At 33.1% G+C, this 19,633-nt stretch overlaps 1 protein-coding gene across 1 annotated transcript in view; it reads left to right on the forward strand.

The window, feature by feature from the left end:
* The window catches only part of LRP1B (LDL receptor related protein 1B), a 702,645-nt gene that overhangs the window by 604,248 nt on the left and 78,764 nt on the right, over positions 1-19,633 (forward strand). Inside the window, exons 58-64 of the mRNA XM_087955711.1 lie at positions 3,036-3,158; positions 5,775-5,956; positions 8,014-8,213; positions 9,913-10,101; positions 11,104-11,252; positions 11,591-11,684; positions 17,897-18,013. Coding sequence (XP_087811837.1) covers positions 3,036-3,158; positions 5,775-5,956; positions 8,014-8,213; positions 9,913-10,101; positions 11,104-11,252; positions 11,591-11,684; positions 17,897-18,013 — 1,054 coding nt within the window. The remainder of the gene's footprint in view (positions 1-3,035; positions 3,159-5,774; positions 5,957-8,013; positions 8,214-9,912; positions 10,102-11,103; positions 11,253-11,590; positions 11,685-17,896; positions 18,014-19,633) is intronic.

Genomic DNA, 19,633 nt, shown 5'->3' on the forward strand with positions numbered 1-19,633 from the left:
TCTATAAGATCATTGTTGCCTTTTTTGAAGTTATAATTGGGGCTCCCATCGTTATGATGATTTTTGTGTGGACGTATGTTGAGACAAAAGTCAATCATGTTGTGGTCACTGTTGGAAAAGGGTTCTTTAATTTGTATTCTGTAAATTGAATTCAAACTATTGCAGAAGATTGGACAGTTTGGCACAATGATGGTGAAATTCTATTCAAATCATATAAAATGTGAGAAAAATGGGTGCAGTTGTAAAAAATGCCTGTACTCTCTATTACTGGTGATTTTCTCTTGGAAAGCCAGTTTTCAAATTTTCCAGCTTACCTAATGTTACTTCCAGAAAATTGAAGAACTCTAAAGGAAATAGAGTTACTTTATATAGCCCACATAATACAGCTATAGCTTCAAGCATTAAAGTATATTGTATCCTTGCAAAATTAAATGTGTTGGATAATGAATGTATGTTATTAATATACTCCTCAAAGATCAAAAATGAATCTTCCCTTAGTATATTTCATGCAGAATTGCCACAATCCACCAACTCCATGGTAACCTACTTTGCAGAGAATTAAAAACAGCATGAACAGACCTTTAAACAACTCCATATCAGATTGTAAACACCTGGAGTGGATGCTCCATCCTGACTTGAAGACCAGTATCTGGACACAGCTCATGATATCTATATCCAGTAATACTCAAGAAGGGGTTTTTTTATAAGTAGGCAATTTTCAGTGTTATCTACAAAAACAGTTTTTAATCCCTTCCACCCATGAAAATGAATAACATAGTAATTTGGCAGGAAGGATGGAGTGAGCAAATTACTGGAATCTGTCATTTAGAAATAGCATATTTTGTTCTTAAGGCTGGTCAATCTTCTATAGCAAGGAAATATAGATTTGCACTGACAAAAATATCTGTGATCTAAAATCATTTCAATTAAGATCAGCTAAACAAACATTGCTTTAGGATTAAATAACTCACAGGCATCATTATAGGTCATAATGTAACTTTTAACTTACCCTTCAAAACAAAACTAAAGTACTAATAGAACAATTTTTCCTTCCTAAAATTTTGGGGTCCTTCCTAGATTAATCAAGGAATACTATTCTAAATTCTTTTGGAAGAAGATCAAAAATGACTATGTCAGAAAGCCTCAAATCTTGATACTTCATGAATGAGCCAGGAAGATTGTGGAACAAGAAAGCACTGTCATCTCATATTAAACTGAAACTTATATTGTCATATAAAGTTCTCTGCAGCACTTCTAGCCAAACAATAGAGATAATTTTCAGGAGCCTCTTCATATTAGACACTCAGCAGAACTCATGAGGTCACAGTTAAAGCAAGCTTGATATCTATTTTAAAATATGTATTAATTTTAGCTTTACCCCACTGCATTTTTAGATTTATTCTTCTTTTATCTCTGAACATGTTTAGCTTTCATAGCCACTTACTCTCTCCTTATTCATTTTTCTAAGGTTTTATCTCTTGAGAATTACTGTTTTATGTTTTCAGAAGTCAGTCATATTTAGTCTGTCATATGTAGTAATTAAATTAAAGGTAATAAATAGTGCCTTTCAGAAGAATATCCCTCACCCATGTGTTTTCAATTCACCATACACCAGTTTAGACCAAATCATAAACCAGTATGAGCAGAATACTCTGTGAATCTAAATAGATAATAAATACAATAAAGTGTAAGACAAAATTAAAATACATTTTAAAAACAAGCTTACATTTATAAATGATGTTCAGGATGCAGTCTATATTATAATATAGACAGTAAAATTACATTAAGTATACCAACATCCAAAATTACAAAAATGTGATAATATCTAGCATTACAATTAATAGAACTTGACTAATGGAAAATTAGCTCATCATGTCCAACAGATCTTCCATGCTGATGTACAAAACCTAGCTACGTGCACTGTAAAAACCATCATTTGACCATAGGCTTAATCTCAGTAACTAGGATATTATCAGAGAGGATGATTTTGGTTTGGCTGTCTCCATAAAAGGAACAACAAATAACATGTTCTGTAGTTTCCACCTCTTTGGAATCACAGGGGCAAAGCCTTTCAGCCTTTCAGTTAATGATACTTTTATAAATTTCCCATCCAATCATGCAGAAAGGACAGCATGACATCAAACAAGAGAGAAAGCTTTCAAATGGATTGGTATTTATACCTGTATAAGGCAGCTGGCTGCAGTGACCATGTATCTTTTTATACTGATGATAAGAAAGCTAGGGCCTTCCCTAGATCTGTTTGCTGCTCTGTATCCTTTTTCCTTTGCTTCAGGGTTTGTTTCACCTAATCGTATTTCATCTTGAGAACTGAAGGGAAAGTAGTCTAGGTTTAAAAGGTTAGATTTGACAGCCTTGATCCATACGGACTGGTTGTCCTGAAAGCTAGACCTTGACAATAAAAGTTGAACTTTAATCAAAAATTTATGGAAGAGAAACACTCTTGACTTCCAACCTTGGAAGGATGAAAGGCTGAGTCAATCTCAAGCCTGTAAGGATTGAACAACAGACTCTGAGCAGAGTTAGCCTGTAATACTGCATTCTAACCATTATGCCACCAGGGCACATATGAAGCTAAGATCAATGTACATGGGAATGTATATGGGAAGCTCATCATCTTGGAGGTCAGAGGGCCTTCAATTTTTAACCCCTCATTAACTGATAGTCTCCTATGGACACTCTGTCTCCCACATATCAAAAATTGAGATGGTTGGAGAATAGATAGTGGTGGTTACATCTTCTTATATCTTCTCCCATTGACTGGTATTGGAAACTTGACAGTATATTTGAAGGGGATAACATTTTTTGTTGGTTAACCCCAAGTTTCATCTGTGTTCCTACTCCAAGTTCTGTTAAAAGATAAAAATTAAATCTGAAAATTTGGGGAAAATAGATATATCCCCCCCTTTTAAGTATCCCCCTTAATTAATACTTGATAATTAATCTGATATGAATAGTTATCTTAACTTTGTTAATTTGTTTACAGCAACTGCTAAAGTTATTTTTTTCCTTTTCAGGGCCTGAATAATGTGATTGCAGTAGACTTTGATTACAAAGAAGAGTTCATCTATTGGATTGATTCCAGCAGACCAAATGGAAGTAGGATTAACAGAATGAATCTGAATGGGAATAATGTCAAGGTGATTTAGAAATAATCATGGATTTATAAATATTATTTGGATCAGAAGCTAATAGATTTTGATCATGACTCAGCTTTATTATGAATACATATATTGAAACTATGGAACAGATTAATCATGATTAATTTAACTCAATTTATATAGAGTGTAACTAAGTCTGGATGAAACTATTTCCCCCCTACTCTACAAATCGATTTTAAGTTGCACAACTGCAATTGTTTTTCTTGGGTGATAAATAGTTAAGGTTCAAATACTAATTTAAAAGCATATATATTTTAGTTGTATTTGTGCTAGTGTAAATCTTTAAGAATTTGCAGCTAGTCACACTATTTATTTATTAAATTTACCTGCTATGCATCTTGCAGTTCGAGGCAATTCTGAGCAGGTTATATAGCAGTGGTGGGATTCAAAAATTTTACCACCAATTATGTGGGCATGGCTTGGTGGGAGCGCTTTGTGCACGCACAGAGGCTTTGCTACTGACCTTGTCCTGCAATCCTGCACTCTCTCTGTGTGTTAAACAGTTGACGTGTGGCAATCCGCTGTGCCGTACGAAGCAGCTGAGCTTCAAAACCAGGAAATAAAGGTCAGAATAGAGCTGGGGCGGGCCCAGGAGCTGATTGTTGGAGCGAACCAGTTCACTCACAGATGATCCTTGGAGCTACCGGTTCAACCGAACTGGGCTGAACTGGTAGAATACCACTCCTGGTTATATAGGCTTAGCCAATATGTATTTTCTTTAATGTTCTTAATCAAAATATTAAACAATTGATACATAGGATTATAAAACATATAGCTTATTCAGGATATGACATATTTCATAATATCTGTTGCATTTGATCCAATTGAACTTCTACCTTATTTAAGAATTCTTGGTAATAATTCCCTATTCTTTTGCTTTTTATTTCTAAACTTAGTTTTTAGACTGTTTTCCAGGTGAAGTTTGTTTTTTTTAGAAATTGATTTAATTACAATAGAAACTGATATCCAGGTGTATTCATATTTCAAATCAAAATTCTTTTTGAACTATGATTTAATTAGTGCCTCTATGTACAATAATGAGATAAAAAAGCATATTGTGGAAATTGAAATGAAATGCAAATCCTATGTATTCTCTGATTTAAAGTATCAGACAGATTGAGTTAAATGAAGAATATAGTGATTACAGTGGGAAAAAAACAAGAAATAAATGGGGAATTCTCCCTATATAATACAGAAAGAATATATCTTTCATTTGTTTGTGCAGGATTTTCTTTTTGTACTTCATATTTATGTAACTTGTCATTCAAAACCAATTGTGTATTTTTACAGATCTCCCATCCTACTCAAAGTTAGACTTGATGAGAGTTCTCAGCAAACCTAATTCATGTCAAGGTTTCTCAATGAATGCCTGAATTGAGATCAACATTATGTTTCTATCCATAACTATACTTTTCTTCTTTTAGAACTGTCCCAAAGCCATTTTCTCATTTTTGCACAATAGTTTTAGTTTTATTCACTAAACTGTAGTCTGTCATGGCTTTTCCAAAAGATGACGGAAACATTTTTTTTAGCTGATTATGTATAAATAACATTGATAATAGACAATTTTGCCAAGGAAGTTTAGTTTAGGGGAAAAAGTGAACTTTTAATATTTCAGAGTAGATACTTGACCATAATTTAGATGAATGGACAGATAAATACTCAACCCCAGTTCATTTTTTCCTTACATTTCCTATAATCTGAAAGATTACTCTACTACTTTTCCATGCCCAAAGAAAATTTAAATTTGTAGATATAGCAGCAGCCAGTGTGGTGGTTTGTTTGATAAAATTGTCCATAATAATTTCATACTGATAGACTGAAATGGGGCTGACTACCTTAATCTTTAGGAACTGGAGGGGGTGAAGATGGAAGAATCTGTGCAACCAGTACCACTTGGAGTGCTTTGGCTGATGGTTTTTGTTACCTCTACATCAACCCATTTCTTTCCTGTTTATAAAAGTAAATCTTGGGAAGTTTCCAATAGTTATCTTTCATAGCGTCACTTAGTAAATCATATTGCTGACTGCTGTTATGTGTTGAAGAAAAGCAGGTAACTAAGTTATTATGTATTTGGATGTGAAGAAACCTCTAAGAATATGAGATGGGATTCTGCACATCAGAGAAAGAATTCATCGGGATATGCCTAAACTGAATATTTAAGTGCAGTAATTAAGTGCAGTAATTTAAGTGGTGAGAAACAATTTGATGTAATGGTTAAGGCATAAATTCTGAAACCAGAAGCTCTAAGTTCTTATCCTACCTCAGGCACAAAGTCAGCTGGATGACCTTGAACCAGGAGGTAATGAAAAATCTTGCCAAGAAAACTTGCAGGGACTTTTAATGAAAGAAAAAAAATGTGGTAAAACAGGAATAAAATTACCATATAATGCCTTCTGTTGATGTTGGTTAATTGTAGTATGCTTTTAGAATTAATATATTTTCTCTCAAATATTTTTCAAAATTAAGAACTTTCCAATTGCATAATTGTATTTGCCAGTGTACTATAATTATTTACTCTCCAGGAAATGAAAATGGACTTTCCACCATTTTTAAGTGTATGTTCTGATACTTATACAGTTTTCATTTCTCTAGGTAGTTCATAACACAGCTGTTCCTAATGCATTAGCAGTTGACTGGGTTGGAAAGAATCTCTATTGGTCTGACACGGAAAAAAGGATGATTGAAGTATCCAAAATCAATGGCTTGTATCCCACTGTTCTTGTGAGCAAAAGGGTGAAGTTCCCTAGAGATCTCTCTTTAGATCCTCAAATTGGGTATGGAGTTATCATACAAATTAATAGTGCAATTGATTGTTTCTGGTTTGGAGAATGTTTATAAGGAAGTATATCCTTCTCAACAAGAGTAATGTTTAAAGGGAAGCATTTTTGGAGTTAATGTAGCTAAAATGAAAGATAATGGAGATAATTGTTATATTTAATATTTGAAAATTTCAGGTTGTCCCCAAATAATAATCACAAATTTGTCCAGCATAAATTTGAATAATAATGTCTGAAAGCTAATGACAGGTGAATTAATTCAGCTGAGTGATTTTTTTAAAAATATTATTTAAAAGTCATTAACTACTATACATCTCCACCGAAGTTCCATGTGACTGTGGAATGTATATAGGTATCCAATGGAAATCACAATGTCAAATAATGTTATGTACATAACATTATACAAATGGCATGAATTATATACAATATAATTATAATGCAAAATTGTGTGTATATAATTCATATTGATAATGTCAAGATGCATGTGATATCCTTTGCCCCTTTCAGATACCCATTATTTTATTAGCTATTCCATAGAAGTATATCAGGCGAAAACCTGGAAATTTGACAATGCAAGAATGGTCACCTCAAAGAAGTTGTGCTTATAAACATTTGTTGAATTCATCTTTCATATGATTGAAATCAAAATTCAAGATACCTTCTTGACCAATGTTCCTCATTCATTTGGTTCCTCCCCAGATGTTTGGTGAGGAAGAACCAGCAAAACTTTAATGAATATCCTTTTGTTTTAGTCCCTCAGTTATATACTGAAGCCCTGTGACCAATATAATTTTCTTCATGTGATCTCTTAATCATGTTGATTGCCTTTTTTCTGACCAATATTTACTTAATTAATATCTTAATAGCAATCAGAAACTATACATAATATTCTATTATGAAAAGTGCATAGAAAATTGGCAACCTAGGAACATCTAATAGTACTCATGAGAAACTTATATACAAGTAAGAAGCCACAGTATGGACAGAACATAGTGAAACAGACTAACTCCAGGTTGCCAAAGGAGTGAGACGAAACTGTATCTTCTTTCCTTATTTATTCAACCTATATGTTATATATATATTAAATGAAGCAATATTGGAAGATAAACATAGTATTAAAACTGCAGGAAGATAAATAACTTGTGTTATGCTGATTCATATTGTTGAACAGCAAATTATTTTGCTGATATCTCATTTAGGTAAGACTGGGATAACAGAAATGAAATACGTGGGAGAATTATACTGCACCTATACCTTCCTTTCCTTTAAATTTAGGGTAGCCCCCAAAGGATGCAGAATATTTTCAATATCACAGAACACACTGAAATTGTGTGACCATTTATTTTTTTATTTTATTAAATTTATATGCCATCAATCTCTCAGTTTGAAGTGGCCCTGAGAGGTTTACAACGTAACAAAACATACAAATATAAAAATAATCATAAAAACAGATTTTCTTGGCTAGGGAGGAGTTAATACATGGTTAATTATTGAGACACAACAGAAAATAGTTTGGGTAGCATTATTTGATAATGTTTTGCTCACTGAATAAAAAATGATAGATGAGGGATATATTGGCTCATGGATTGCAAATCCTATGCCATTTTTTAGCTCCAAATATTTTTTCCATTCAGTGCTGAACATTGTAAATTAAATTGCGCAGGGAAATATTTTGATTTAATAAACTATCATAAAAAAAGATACAAGAAACATTTTAAAAAATTCAATCCATTGTACACTTTTGCGTTTGCCGTTGTAAGATCATATTATCTCTTGCTTTATGGGTGAATATATAAAGTCAATTCAGTAAAAGAAACATAACTCAGACCTTAAGGTTTTGAGCAACATTAAGTAAATTATCAACTCTTTTGAGAGAGAATAGAGTCTGTCAGTTCTGAATTAGCAGAATTTATCAGCTTAGCTCATTGATAGTGAACAATGTGATACTTAAAAATAAATGCTACATACAACTTTGGTAGATTGTAAAATTTCAATTATACTGGTTGTATTATTATTTACACAGTAACACCACATTTATGAATTTTGTTTCCTAGTTATTTGTATTGGATTGATTGCTGTGAATATCCTCATATTGGACGAGTTGGCATGGATGGCTCTAATCAGACAATTGTGATAGAAACAGAGATATCTAGACCCATGGCTCTTACAATAGACTATGTCAATAGAAGATTATACTGGGCTGATGAAAATCATATTGAATTTGCTAATATGGATGGCACCCGCAGAAGTAAAGGTTAGTTACATTCCAAGAAACAAACTATTACAGCTTGTTCTTTTGCCAAATTTGTTGTATTTGGAAAACTATTCTTTTATAACCTACATTTTCTAAAACAATACAAATACCTAAGGTCAAATCCCATAGACATTTTACTCCATAAATTATATTAAAAGATCACATTGCTTGTCATTTTGTTCTAAACACTTCCTTACTTGTTTGATCTTTGGACATTCTTGTACATGAATATTTTGTGTGAAAAAATAAATAATAAATCATATTGTGTTAGGCCTATGAGGCTTGACTTTTGATACACGCTGTATATGAAGAAGCTAAGGACAACATAGTATGCATAGTATGAAAAACACTTGCCTTTGTAACAATATTATTCATTCTCATAGTTTTTGCCAATTAATAAATTGATGCTTTCATTTACAGTATGACATTATTTGAAAGTTAGATATATTTACATGGAATTAGTTAATCAGTAAAACTTCATTTCAACTTATGCTATTCATGTTATATGTCAAAACTCTGTATTTAAATAATACCAGTTCATTCCTTTGTCACTAAATTGTCACTGGCAACTGTATAAAAATAAGAACAAGGGAGAGAGAGGGATGCTTACATTGTTTATGTAATGCAGATCTGTGGGATGACCTAAAGGGGAATATTGGATTCAGTGATTGACTGGTCATCCCACAAATCACATTACCATTGGTTGTCCCAATCGCATGGTATGATCTTATGAGATAAATCTTTAGTTTTTACATTAATTCCGCCTCTGTGTTTTCAAATACTTTATCCTGAGTACTTGCACTACAAAGTTGATGAGCTGTTGACAGCTGTCTGGTTTAACAACTGTTTTTATTTTTCTGGAAAAAAACCTCTCCTGTTCAATAATATGTGTATATTCATATTCATAACATAATTCCTTATGAAAAAGTGCCTTTAATTGTAGACAGAGTTTCAATTGGATAATGATTTTTAAAGTTTTAAATTGCTTGGCACAGGAAATTGGAGTGATTATTGTTTTTACACTACTATGAGGATATCTAAAATTGGGGTATTTTCAACAGGAATTATTCCATCCATATAGTAACACAATAGAGTAACTGTTATCACCTTGCTGCCCAGGATTGTCTGCTTTGATTTCTGCCAATTTTTTCCCTTTCTTTCTTGAGAGAAAATGTTTTAAAAGATATCCTCCACATCGTTTGCTGAATTTGACTTTCTGTATTTGCCCTGTACCTTTGTAGTAGAGTTTAGTAAGAGGTCTTCTTAGTTTACATCATTTGAGTGTCTGTTTTAATGGATTGTCAGATTTTGGGTAATTCTTTATCCTCAGAAGATACTTAGAGGAAACTTAGGAATTGCAGAAGGAAATACGGATTGAAAATATATATAGAGAAAATGCAGGCAGGATGATTGACTAGATTAGAATGATAATTCAGCAAATGGAGAAAATGTCACAAAGTATTCAGTGAAGAGAAAACTAAAAGTGAAACAACTGTTAAAAGTCTTTCCAAAGAAGGCAGAGACTAAAAGACATATAACAAACAAGATAAATATGTAGTCATAGTGATTTTGAAGCAACTTCAGGCATAACAGCCAGGCCTCCAAAGAAGGCACTTTTAGGGTAGATTTTGCAATCAAAATATTTTAACTATCAGTCTTTCTCAAAATGCAACAGTAATGTTATTATATTCTATTGCAGTCCCTAATCAACATGTTCTAGGGGTGATTGCTCTAACATTATTTGAAGACTATATATACTGGACAGATGGAAAAACAAAGACTGTCAACCGTGCCCACAAAATCTCTGGAGCAGATAAAGTAGCCCTGATTAACTCATGGCATGCCATAACTGATATTCAAGTGTATCATTCATTTAGGCAGCCTAATGGTAAGAACTGATTTTTTAAGTCACATATTCATTCAAGCAAATGACTCTTTCTTGTTACCAGACTTTTTACTCAATTCTGCTTAATAATAACCACGAACTATTTAGTGTTTAAGATTGTTAGAGAAGTAAAATAGACATTAGAGAACTGGCTACTCTTCAAAATACCTATTATGATTATGATTGAATATGGTGAATTACAGATACAGCTTTTAATAACTTACTGAGCTTCCTCCATTCTCCCTAGTTCTTGTAACAGATTGTGGATAGAAATGAATACAGCATTTTTAATATTGGTATAATGATCAGATTCCTCCTGGGTCAGAAACATCTTCCAAATAATCTTTCCTGGACAACTAGAAATGGACTGAGGTGTAGAATTCACCGTAATTCAAATTTAGAACTTTCTTTAGCTGTATTCATACAATATATTTTGTGCAGAATTCAACACGATGAGTAGTGAGCGTTATCTTTCCCTTTTTATTATACCAATAATAATATTGCAAAGCCAATCTTCAAAAGCAAACACATATTTTCTGGAGCAGGGAAACTTTTCATGCAGTGTATAAACTTCCATGGAAGGTGGAAGCTTACACATAACAATGTCTGCACTGCAGAAATTCTCCATGTTTCCATGGTTGTTTCATTGGGACATAAACACAAAAAAGGAGCTGTGTGTACACTCTACTTTCTTCAAGTAGTGTGCACTCAACTCCTTTTTTTGTGTTTATGTGAGGAGATATCTAAACACAGCTGTTATTGGTCAATTGTCTGAATTAGTTTTATAGAATATAAAATGATTTATGTCATACAAACTATTTTTATAGAAAAGTGGTAACAATTCAATTTTCATAATTTATTATTCTTACTTATTTTTTAAAATAATATTTCTAAAATGGAGGTATCAGACATGTTGGATGAATCTTTAAACTAGAAATATTACAGTTTTAGAATTAGTCTTGAGTTTTATGGTATGTTTTAACTGTTATTTGTTTGCATTTCTAGTGGCTAAACATACATGTACATTAAACAATGGTGGCTGTAGTCATCTGTGCCTTGTTGCCCCAAACAAAACTCACACTTGTGCCTGTCCTACCAATTTTTACCTCGCAGCAGATAATAAGACCTGCTTATCAAATTGCACAGCCAGTCAAGTATGTATATTGTTTGGAATGGAAGATTTTTAAAAAATACTTTCAGTATCTCCTTTTAAGTATATTTACATATTTTGAGATATGTGTCACTTCTAAAAAATTGTAACACTATACTATATATTTAATTCTCAGAAGTATATTATTGTAGCAAATACAGTAGATTTATAAGCATGAAAGAATGAGACTTTTAAAAGTTGTTTACAATAATTAAAATCACATTTCAAGTATATCAGATTCTAGTCACTGACTTTTTATTCTACTTACAATATATATAGACAGACACACACATCTTTGTATATCTATTTTGAAACTTTTTCTATCACACTTTTCTCCTTTAGTTCCGCTGCAAGACTGACAAATGTATTCCATTTTGGTGGAAATGTGACACTGTTGATGATTGCGGAGATGGATCAGATGAACCTGAAGAATGTCGTAAGTATAAATGAATATAATATTTTAGGAATACTATTCTTCAGACTTATCAATCATATTGTAAAAGTAATATTCATTTTTTCATACTGTATATTACATTTGAAAATGAAAAATATTACTACATAAAAATACAGTACCTTAATTCTTACAATGATCATAATTTTTCTAAGTGTAGGAGTTTCAACTGAACTTCAGAAATTAGATTTTCTACTACCCCTTTATATGTATTAATTCTGCAATTAATAATATAAAACAGATTTATTAGGCTTTTGCTAATCACTTATAGAATGGGTGGTTGCTATCCATCTTCTGTAGTGTGGCAGAAATATGATTAAATCAGCTGACCATTTGATAATTTCACAATATTCTCATTTCAGTATTCAGAAAGTATGAAGTAAATGTCAGAAAACAACAAGCAACGTTTGTCATAATTTTTATTTATTTGTACAATGAAGTTTCATTCACATCTAAAGTGATATAGATAGTTTGTCATCCACACTTTTTCATTCAGCAACAACATAAGAAAGGTCTTAACAGGTCTATCTGTGGCAATTCTCAGTCATTCGGTCATGGTTGTCTGAAAATATGCTTTTTCCAAAAGGCAACTGGATTTTTTCCTTGAAGATGTTTTGCTTCTCACCCAAAAAGCTTATTCAGTTTAACAGGTCCAAAATCAGCACCACATATAAAGATTGCATCACAATTTAATTCAGATATTCTATCTTCAATCCTACTCAAGCAGTATTAAGCTGGACTAACTGTGTTAGTAATTTGCTAGGACTATAAGTCACCCTTATTTAACAGAATCTTCTAGAATGTTAGCCAAATACAAAAAAATATATCGGGTTACATTTTGTCACCAAATAGATGAATTTCATTGATTATTTTGAAACAAATAAAGAATATTCTCAAAGAAATAGGAACTCAAAACAAATATGCCTGTAACTTTTGTTTTACATTTTATTGGATAAATATTTTAGGGAAAATAAAATTTTTCATCTATACTAATGTTGATAAAATACATAACTTATACAAAGAAACAAAGAAAAATAGTTATGCTTTTTAAGAGTTTGTCTCAATAGGTATTAGAACAATTAAACTTTCTGATTGCTGCCATTTTATGCCTCTTCAAAAGAATAGCAATTTGCTTTTGGAAGACAACATCTATATCCTCTTTGGCATAGATGGGGTGATAGACACGTAAAACAGCATTACTTTTATTTCTTTATTTTAATCCTGATAGTCTCTATAGCATTGTGAGACTCATTCATTTGGATGTATGAGTAACATGGTTTCTTCTGTTTCTTTTTATCATATGTTTTCTTCATCTATATTTCAGTCATGAGAGTCACCCTATCAGGTTTCCATTGTGCCTATTAAATTATATTTGGCTTTTTCAATTTATAGTTTAGACTCATCTGGTTTATTTCTCTGAACATTTTACTCTGACCATTACAATATTTACAAGAAAAGCCATGAACTGTATCGATCAATTCTTTCAGATTTTATTATGCAGAAATCTTTACTTGAGATCCTTCCTTCAGGATTTTAATTTCCACTTCCTCACCCTCCCTCCTCTGCAACACCCCCCCCCCCCAACACTCTTTATAAAGCTGTTCTAATGAAGCTGGTCGTGTTTTGGTCAAATACATTTTTATAAGTTCTTGTGAGGTGCCAGTCAATCTATCATGTAGGTAATTCAGATGTTTGTCTCAGAAAGCAAAATCTCTTCAGTACAACTTGGAAGTTAGAAACTGATCTACTATATTCATCTTTCTTTTTCTGTGGACTAGAAAAATGAGTAAGAATCCTAGCTAAGGACAACACAGTTTTATTTATTTTTTCCCGAGATTTTTTTTTCAAAATCTATAGTGATACGTTTGAATCACTTCTCTTCAGTATTCTATGTCCCACATGTATTAGCAAGAAAGCACTTGCTTTCTTAGAAGACATTCTGTTATGTTCTGATCCTTGGCCCTGAAAGACAACAATCTAATAGACTTATGTTAGCATGCATTTGTTTCAGTTGCTGATACTAGTTAGCTGTCAGTTGTATTGACTTTTCTCTTTGTCTTCTTATACGGTAACAGTTGTGTTGTGCTAGGGATCTACTCTCTTACAGTGCTTCTTTTTTTATTTTTTGAACATTCAGAGCCTGTTTTCTTTGAGAGGACCCGAAAACTATTTCTGAGCTCCAGTGATTTGTGTCTCTTATGTCTGATCGTTACTCTCATCCATTGGGCTTACTCCTCCATTTGATAGTCTTCCTTATGGAATATTTCTGTCACGATCAGGTTCTATTGTAATGCTTCCGTTCTTTGAACTGATACATCCTTCTTCTTTGTTATCAGTTGAAGTGTGGCCATTAAGTGTAGGCTAATTCTCTGGCTTTTTTCCAGGACTATACCAAGTTTTTTTCAGGAAGAAAGACAAATATTCTGTAAACATGGCACATCTCAGACTCCTATTAATTCATCTTCTCTTTTACCTTTTAGAACAGTGGAAAGGCTTTTATTTATTTATTTATTTATTTATTTATTTATTTATTTATTTATTTATTTATTTATTTATTTATTTATTATTTATTTATTTATTTATTCCTCTTGTTCTGACTCTGTGGTTTCTTCCCCAAACCCCAAAAACTTTAACCTTAGACTGTCTACTATTGACCTCACCCCTTTCCTAAGAGGTCTGTAGGGGGCATGCATAAGCGCACCAACATGCCTACCGTCCCTGTCCTATTGTTTCTTTTTATTTTTCTTATATGTATCCATTTCATGTATTCATAACTATGTTTATACTTATACCTGTTATCTTATAATTGCTTGACAAAATAAAATTAAAAAAAATCATTCTCCATATACATTTGTTCAGTTCCTCAAATGGGTCTCCCTTATATTCCTTTCAAAGTTTATGCTTACTTGACAGAAAACAGTCACTTAACTAGCCCACACATAGTACATTGGACAATCAGCAGCTTTCAAGATATGCTGTACCTGCTGCAATTACAAATTATACAGGAGATTGACTTTCTAGCCCTCACAGTTGAGCAAGCAGCCTCTCAGAACACATAGCTGCTTGTGGTTGTTGTTTCACTGTCTTGGAAGGTTCATCTTAACTCTTCCTGTTCACACATTCAATAAACTAATTCCCTGAAACCTAGCTGCCTTATATTCCTCAACAAGAAGTCAATAGTCTCAGGTTACACCCTTTTCAAATTAGGCAAGTACTAAGCAACTCTGCTGATCTCCCATTCCCCATTCCCTGAAAATAGTAAATAGTAAAGTGGGTAGGATACTCGAGAGTGGGAATTTCCCCTGCTAAAATAAACAATAGTCTAAGACAGTGTTGGTCAACCTTTTCAGCAATGAGTGCCAAAACCGGAGCATGGGCATGCGTGGGAGGGAGTGCCAGAAACCAAAAGAGCAGCTCCCCAGTGTGAATGCATGTGCTGGGAAGCTGAGCTTCCAGTTTCCAGCATATGCATGTGCGCCAGCCAACTGGTCTTCCAGTTTCCAGCGTTCCCCCACTCTCGTGTGCTGGCCACCTGATCTTCTGGTTTCTGGCACGCATGCATGCCAGGGATGTGTGGCAGAAACCAGAAGAGCAGCTTGCCGGTGTGTACATGCGCGCCAGGAGCTGCTTTTCTGGTTTTTAGTGCACCCGCATGCACAAAGACCAGCTGGACTGCATGCATGCGCATGCCGGAACCCAGAAGAGTAACGGGCAATGGCTGGAATGCCCAGAAAGATGGCTCTGCATGCCACTTCTGGCACATGTGCCATAGGTTTGCCATCATGGGTCTAGAATATAGCTAAGTGTAGTGCACCAATCCTTGGGGAGAGGGAAAAATGTGTTTTTAGGCAACAGATGCAAAATGGATCTCGATACTCATCTTCCTTACTATAATTTAAATTCAAAGTAAGAGGTTGCCTCTTTCATTCAAATCTAGATTACCTAGGGGGAAACTAGGTCCTCTTAATTACCTTTTGCAACTAATGCTTCACAGATATTGAAATGTTTCAAGTCATGATAAATAAATACTTCTTAATTAGAGTTATAAGTCATGAGATTACTATTATGAGACTAATAAACTTAAGGTTTAGAAAACAATCTACAGATCCATTCTGTAGGAAAACAATAACAAAGGCAACAAAAATTCCATATCATTTTAGTATATACATTATATGTTTATTTATGTTATGCAGTTTTGAAATTGTTAACAGTTCAAAATAATTCAGTATAAATGAGAATTCCTAGACTGTATGTTGTATTAAAATATATGTTTTAAATATACTTTATTCATAGTAATAAAATTTCATGATAAATAAGCATATGGTTATATCCTCTAATAAGGATATTAAACTCAAAAGGTGGTTCTTAGAAATATTGATCATTGTACACATAGAGGTAAAAACTGTAGTGCAATGTAATTATATACAAGAGACTAATAAACACTTTACTGAGGAGGAACATCAACAAATATACAGGTAATCCTCAACTCTCCATCACAATTTGGACCCCAAACTAATCATGAAAGTGAACAAAGTGATCATTGAGAGAGATAACACATGATTGCTTTGCTCAATGACTGTGGTCCTGGCATCCCTGGTGTGGTTATTAAGCAACTTCATGGGTTTTAAAACAGATAGTTCCAACTAAGGAGCATGGGGGTTTGGAAGGGAGACTCTGGGAAGCCTAGTGCAGACCATATATAAGTGTCTCTCTCTCCTTAGGGGTTGAAAATAACCCCTGATGAAATTAGGGCAAGATTTTCAGCCCCTGAAAGAGAGAGACTTGGGTACTTTTTGCCCTGGGCCTCCCAAAGCCAGTTCCATCCACTAAGATACCTTATTATACTACCTCTCTGCTCTAGTGCTAAAAATCCAGTCCCAACTGTGCTTTTCAAAAAGCAACTGGACTTCCTTGATTTTTTTCTTTGAAAATGTTTTGCTTCTCATCAAAGAAGCTTTTTTGACTCTGATTGAATGGAGGGGGTGGTGGTGGAAATATTTATATTTTTTGTGTCCATCATGCTGGTCATTAGCACTCTGAAGGTTGGTCAATAGCTCTCTGAAAGTCATTGAGATCCTTTGGAAATTTATTTATACCCTCAAGGTCACCTGAATCAGAGTGCAAATAGGTGTGAAACCTTCTTGGGACTGCTGAATGGAGTGGTTTGTAGACAGGAGACGGGTTCAAACCAAAATGTAAACATTCTGGACAGAGAGGACCACTGGTTTGAAAGAGGAGTCAAAGAGGCTATCAATGTTAAAATTGAACAGCCCTCTCACAACCAATTGGGAGAGATAAGATAAGATTGCAAATGGCAGTCACAGGTTTATGAGGTGATTGGAAACCGGCTGTAACTATGAACAGGTTGCCAAGCACTCAGATCATGATGGTGTGGGATGTGTGATATTTTTGCAATGATAAAAAAATGTTTTATAAAACACCCTTTCCAAGGCCTTCATTAAGCAAATGACTGTAAGTCAAGGCTACATGTACAAATTATGATTGTTGATTTTTGATACATTTTACATATTGCCTTTATAGCAAATCAAATGAAAGAAAGCATTTGTGCTACTGATAAGGAACAGAGCTTTTGATAACCAAATGGATTCAATTTATTGTGTTTAAAGATTAGATCTTTCTTGAGTCATGCTCACCTGCTAATCATTGTATGGAAACATCTAATCATTTGCTATGTTTTTTTTCTCCTAGGAATTTATTTATTTATTTATGCTTTGTGTTTGTGTGTGTTTATACTTCCTCTCCAATTTATACCTCTGGGATTTCATAGTTGTTTCCCAAGAAAGTAATTTGTTTAAGCTTAATTTTTTTCAAAATCAGCAAAGGTCAGCCAGGTTGAAAAGGAGTACAGTAAATGTAATCAGGAATAATATGAGTAAAACCATTCATTCAGTATAGAAAGGAGATGATTGATTAAAATTTCTAGAAATATAACACTGTAAACATATTACAATGTGTTTTTCAATACTGTATTTCTATATGATTAAAATGATTGTGTCTTAGAAGAGAACCTTATGATTAATTAGCCTGAGGAAAGGAATATTTTTGAATCAATTATTACCATATATGATTTAATTGCCTTTCTTCATTGCATAGAATTTCTGGGAATTTTAGAAAAGCCCCTATTTTACTTTATTACCAATGCATGTAGTATTCAAAGCCTCCCTTTCTTTTTTCAGCTGAATTTAAATGTCAACCAGGGCGTTTTCAGTGTGGAACTGGTCTCTGTGTTTTACCAGCTTTTATATGTGATGGGGAAAATGATTGTGGAGATAGCTCAGATGAACTTAATTGTGGTGAGTCATTATATGATTGATATAAAAGAAAAAAATATTGGACAAATGAAAAAATATTGTTCACTGTTCTCCTGTATATGTGCTGAAAATACTCCTTTATGTAATATGCAGGGGAAATTTAACCTTCAGGAGAATTGTGCTTGTGTGGAAGAAATTTTGATCACAAATGTTTACAGGTTTTGAGATGTATACAGTCCTACAATATACCAACATAACATCTTAAGAATTGTATCTCTCAGATTTGATGCTATCTAATGTTGGTTCAACAGAAGAGTAAAAGATCTGATTTTTAAAAATAAGGCTCATTTGGAATTTTGATTCTGATTAACTAAAATCTTGAATTATTTGTTACTGCCAATACTAGTGTGTATTTAGAAATTTAACAGGTTGGAAAAGAATTATATTTGAAAATTCTCACCCAAGAAGGCAAATAATCAAAACATTATTTATGTAAATATCAAGACAGGATGCTCCTTTCCAATATGTATTTTAAAAAATGATCTACATAATTTAATAATTTAAATCATTTAAAAGAAGGAATGGTATTAAAACATATTTGGGACATGCAGCAGGATGTCTGAGAATGACAGTGACCACATTGGTGCAATGGAATATGAAATAGCAATGCAACATGACAAATAGCAAAAATCAAACTTTACACAGCAGTAAAGAAAGGAGAAATAGAAGGACAATTTACATTTTTACATTAACAAACTGTTTTATTTCAATGCTAGCCATTAGAGGAAATAAAACACTAGCCACAAGAGGGAGCAGAGGATTCACTTTTAAGTATTATTTCAGCATAAACCCAAGAGTGATTTTAAAAAACCCTGCATAAACCCAGTTTAAAAAAATAATTTTAATGAAATTTTTAAATATTGTAAAATTTTTAGATTTTTGAATTTTTAAAGAAATTAAAGAAAATAACCCATTGATTAAAAATTAAATCCCTTCATAAACTATTTTTAATTAATTATTTTAATTTTAAAAAAAAATCTAAATCTTTAAGATTTTTAAAATTAAAAAAGAAGGTATCCAAGTACTATTAAATTAGACAAAATTATGCAAAATTAGAAATACTGCTAAAAAGAAGACCCTGATTTATAACTACTGGGAGCAAGAATTTACTATTTTCTATACTCTTCTACAATAACTGCAAGCTGAGAGCCTTTTATTCTTTTTGCTCCTTCATTCTGTGGATTACAAACTATATATCCTGAAGGTGATCTGTGGATTACAAACTAAATGCACCAATTATCACATTAAACAAGAGGAAAACCTTCTATGCACCAATTCCACCCGCACTTTCTACAATTTTGTAAACAGCAAACTAAAAGACTCATCCCACCCCTGAAAGGACCTAATGGACCTAATGCAACGATGACACCATTAAAGCCAACCCCTTTAACACATTCTTTGGCTCAGTATTTGTAAACAGCAATGGATCATGCCCAGTATTTCCTAGTCGAACCACAGACAACTACAATGATCTAATACATATCGATTTTACAGTAGACAATGTTGAAAAAGCACTACGCAATCTAAAACCATCTCTATCTATTGGACCAGACGGAATATGTGCATACTTCTTAAAAAAGCTATGCACTGTCATAGCTGAAC

This window comes from Notechis scutatus, chromosome 1 (genome assembly GCF_049901735.1).
Source record: "Notechis scutatus isolate UNSWTSFEM ecotype Mainland chromosome 1, rNotScu1.2, whole genome shotgun sequence".
Taxonomy (NCBI): domain Eukaryota; kingdom Metazoa; phylum Chordata; class Lepidosauria; order Squamata; family Elapidae; genus Notechis; species Notechis scutatus.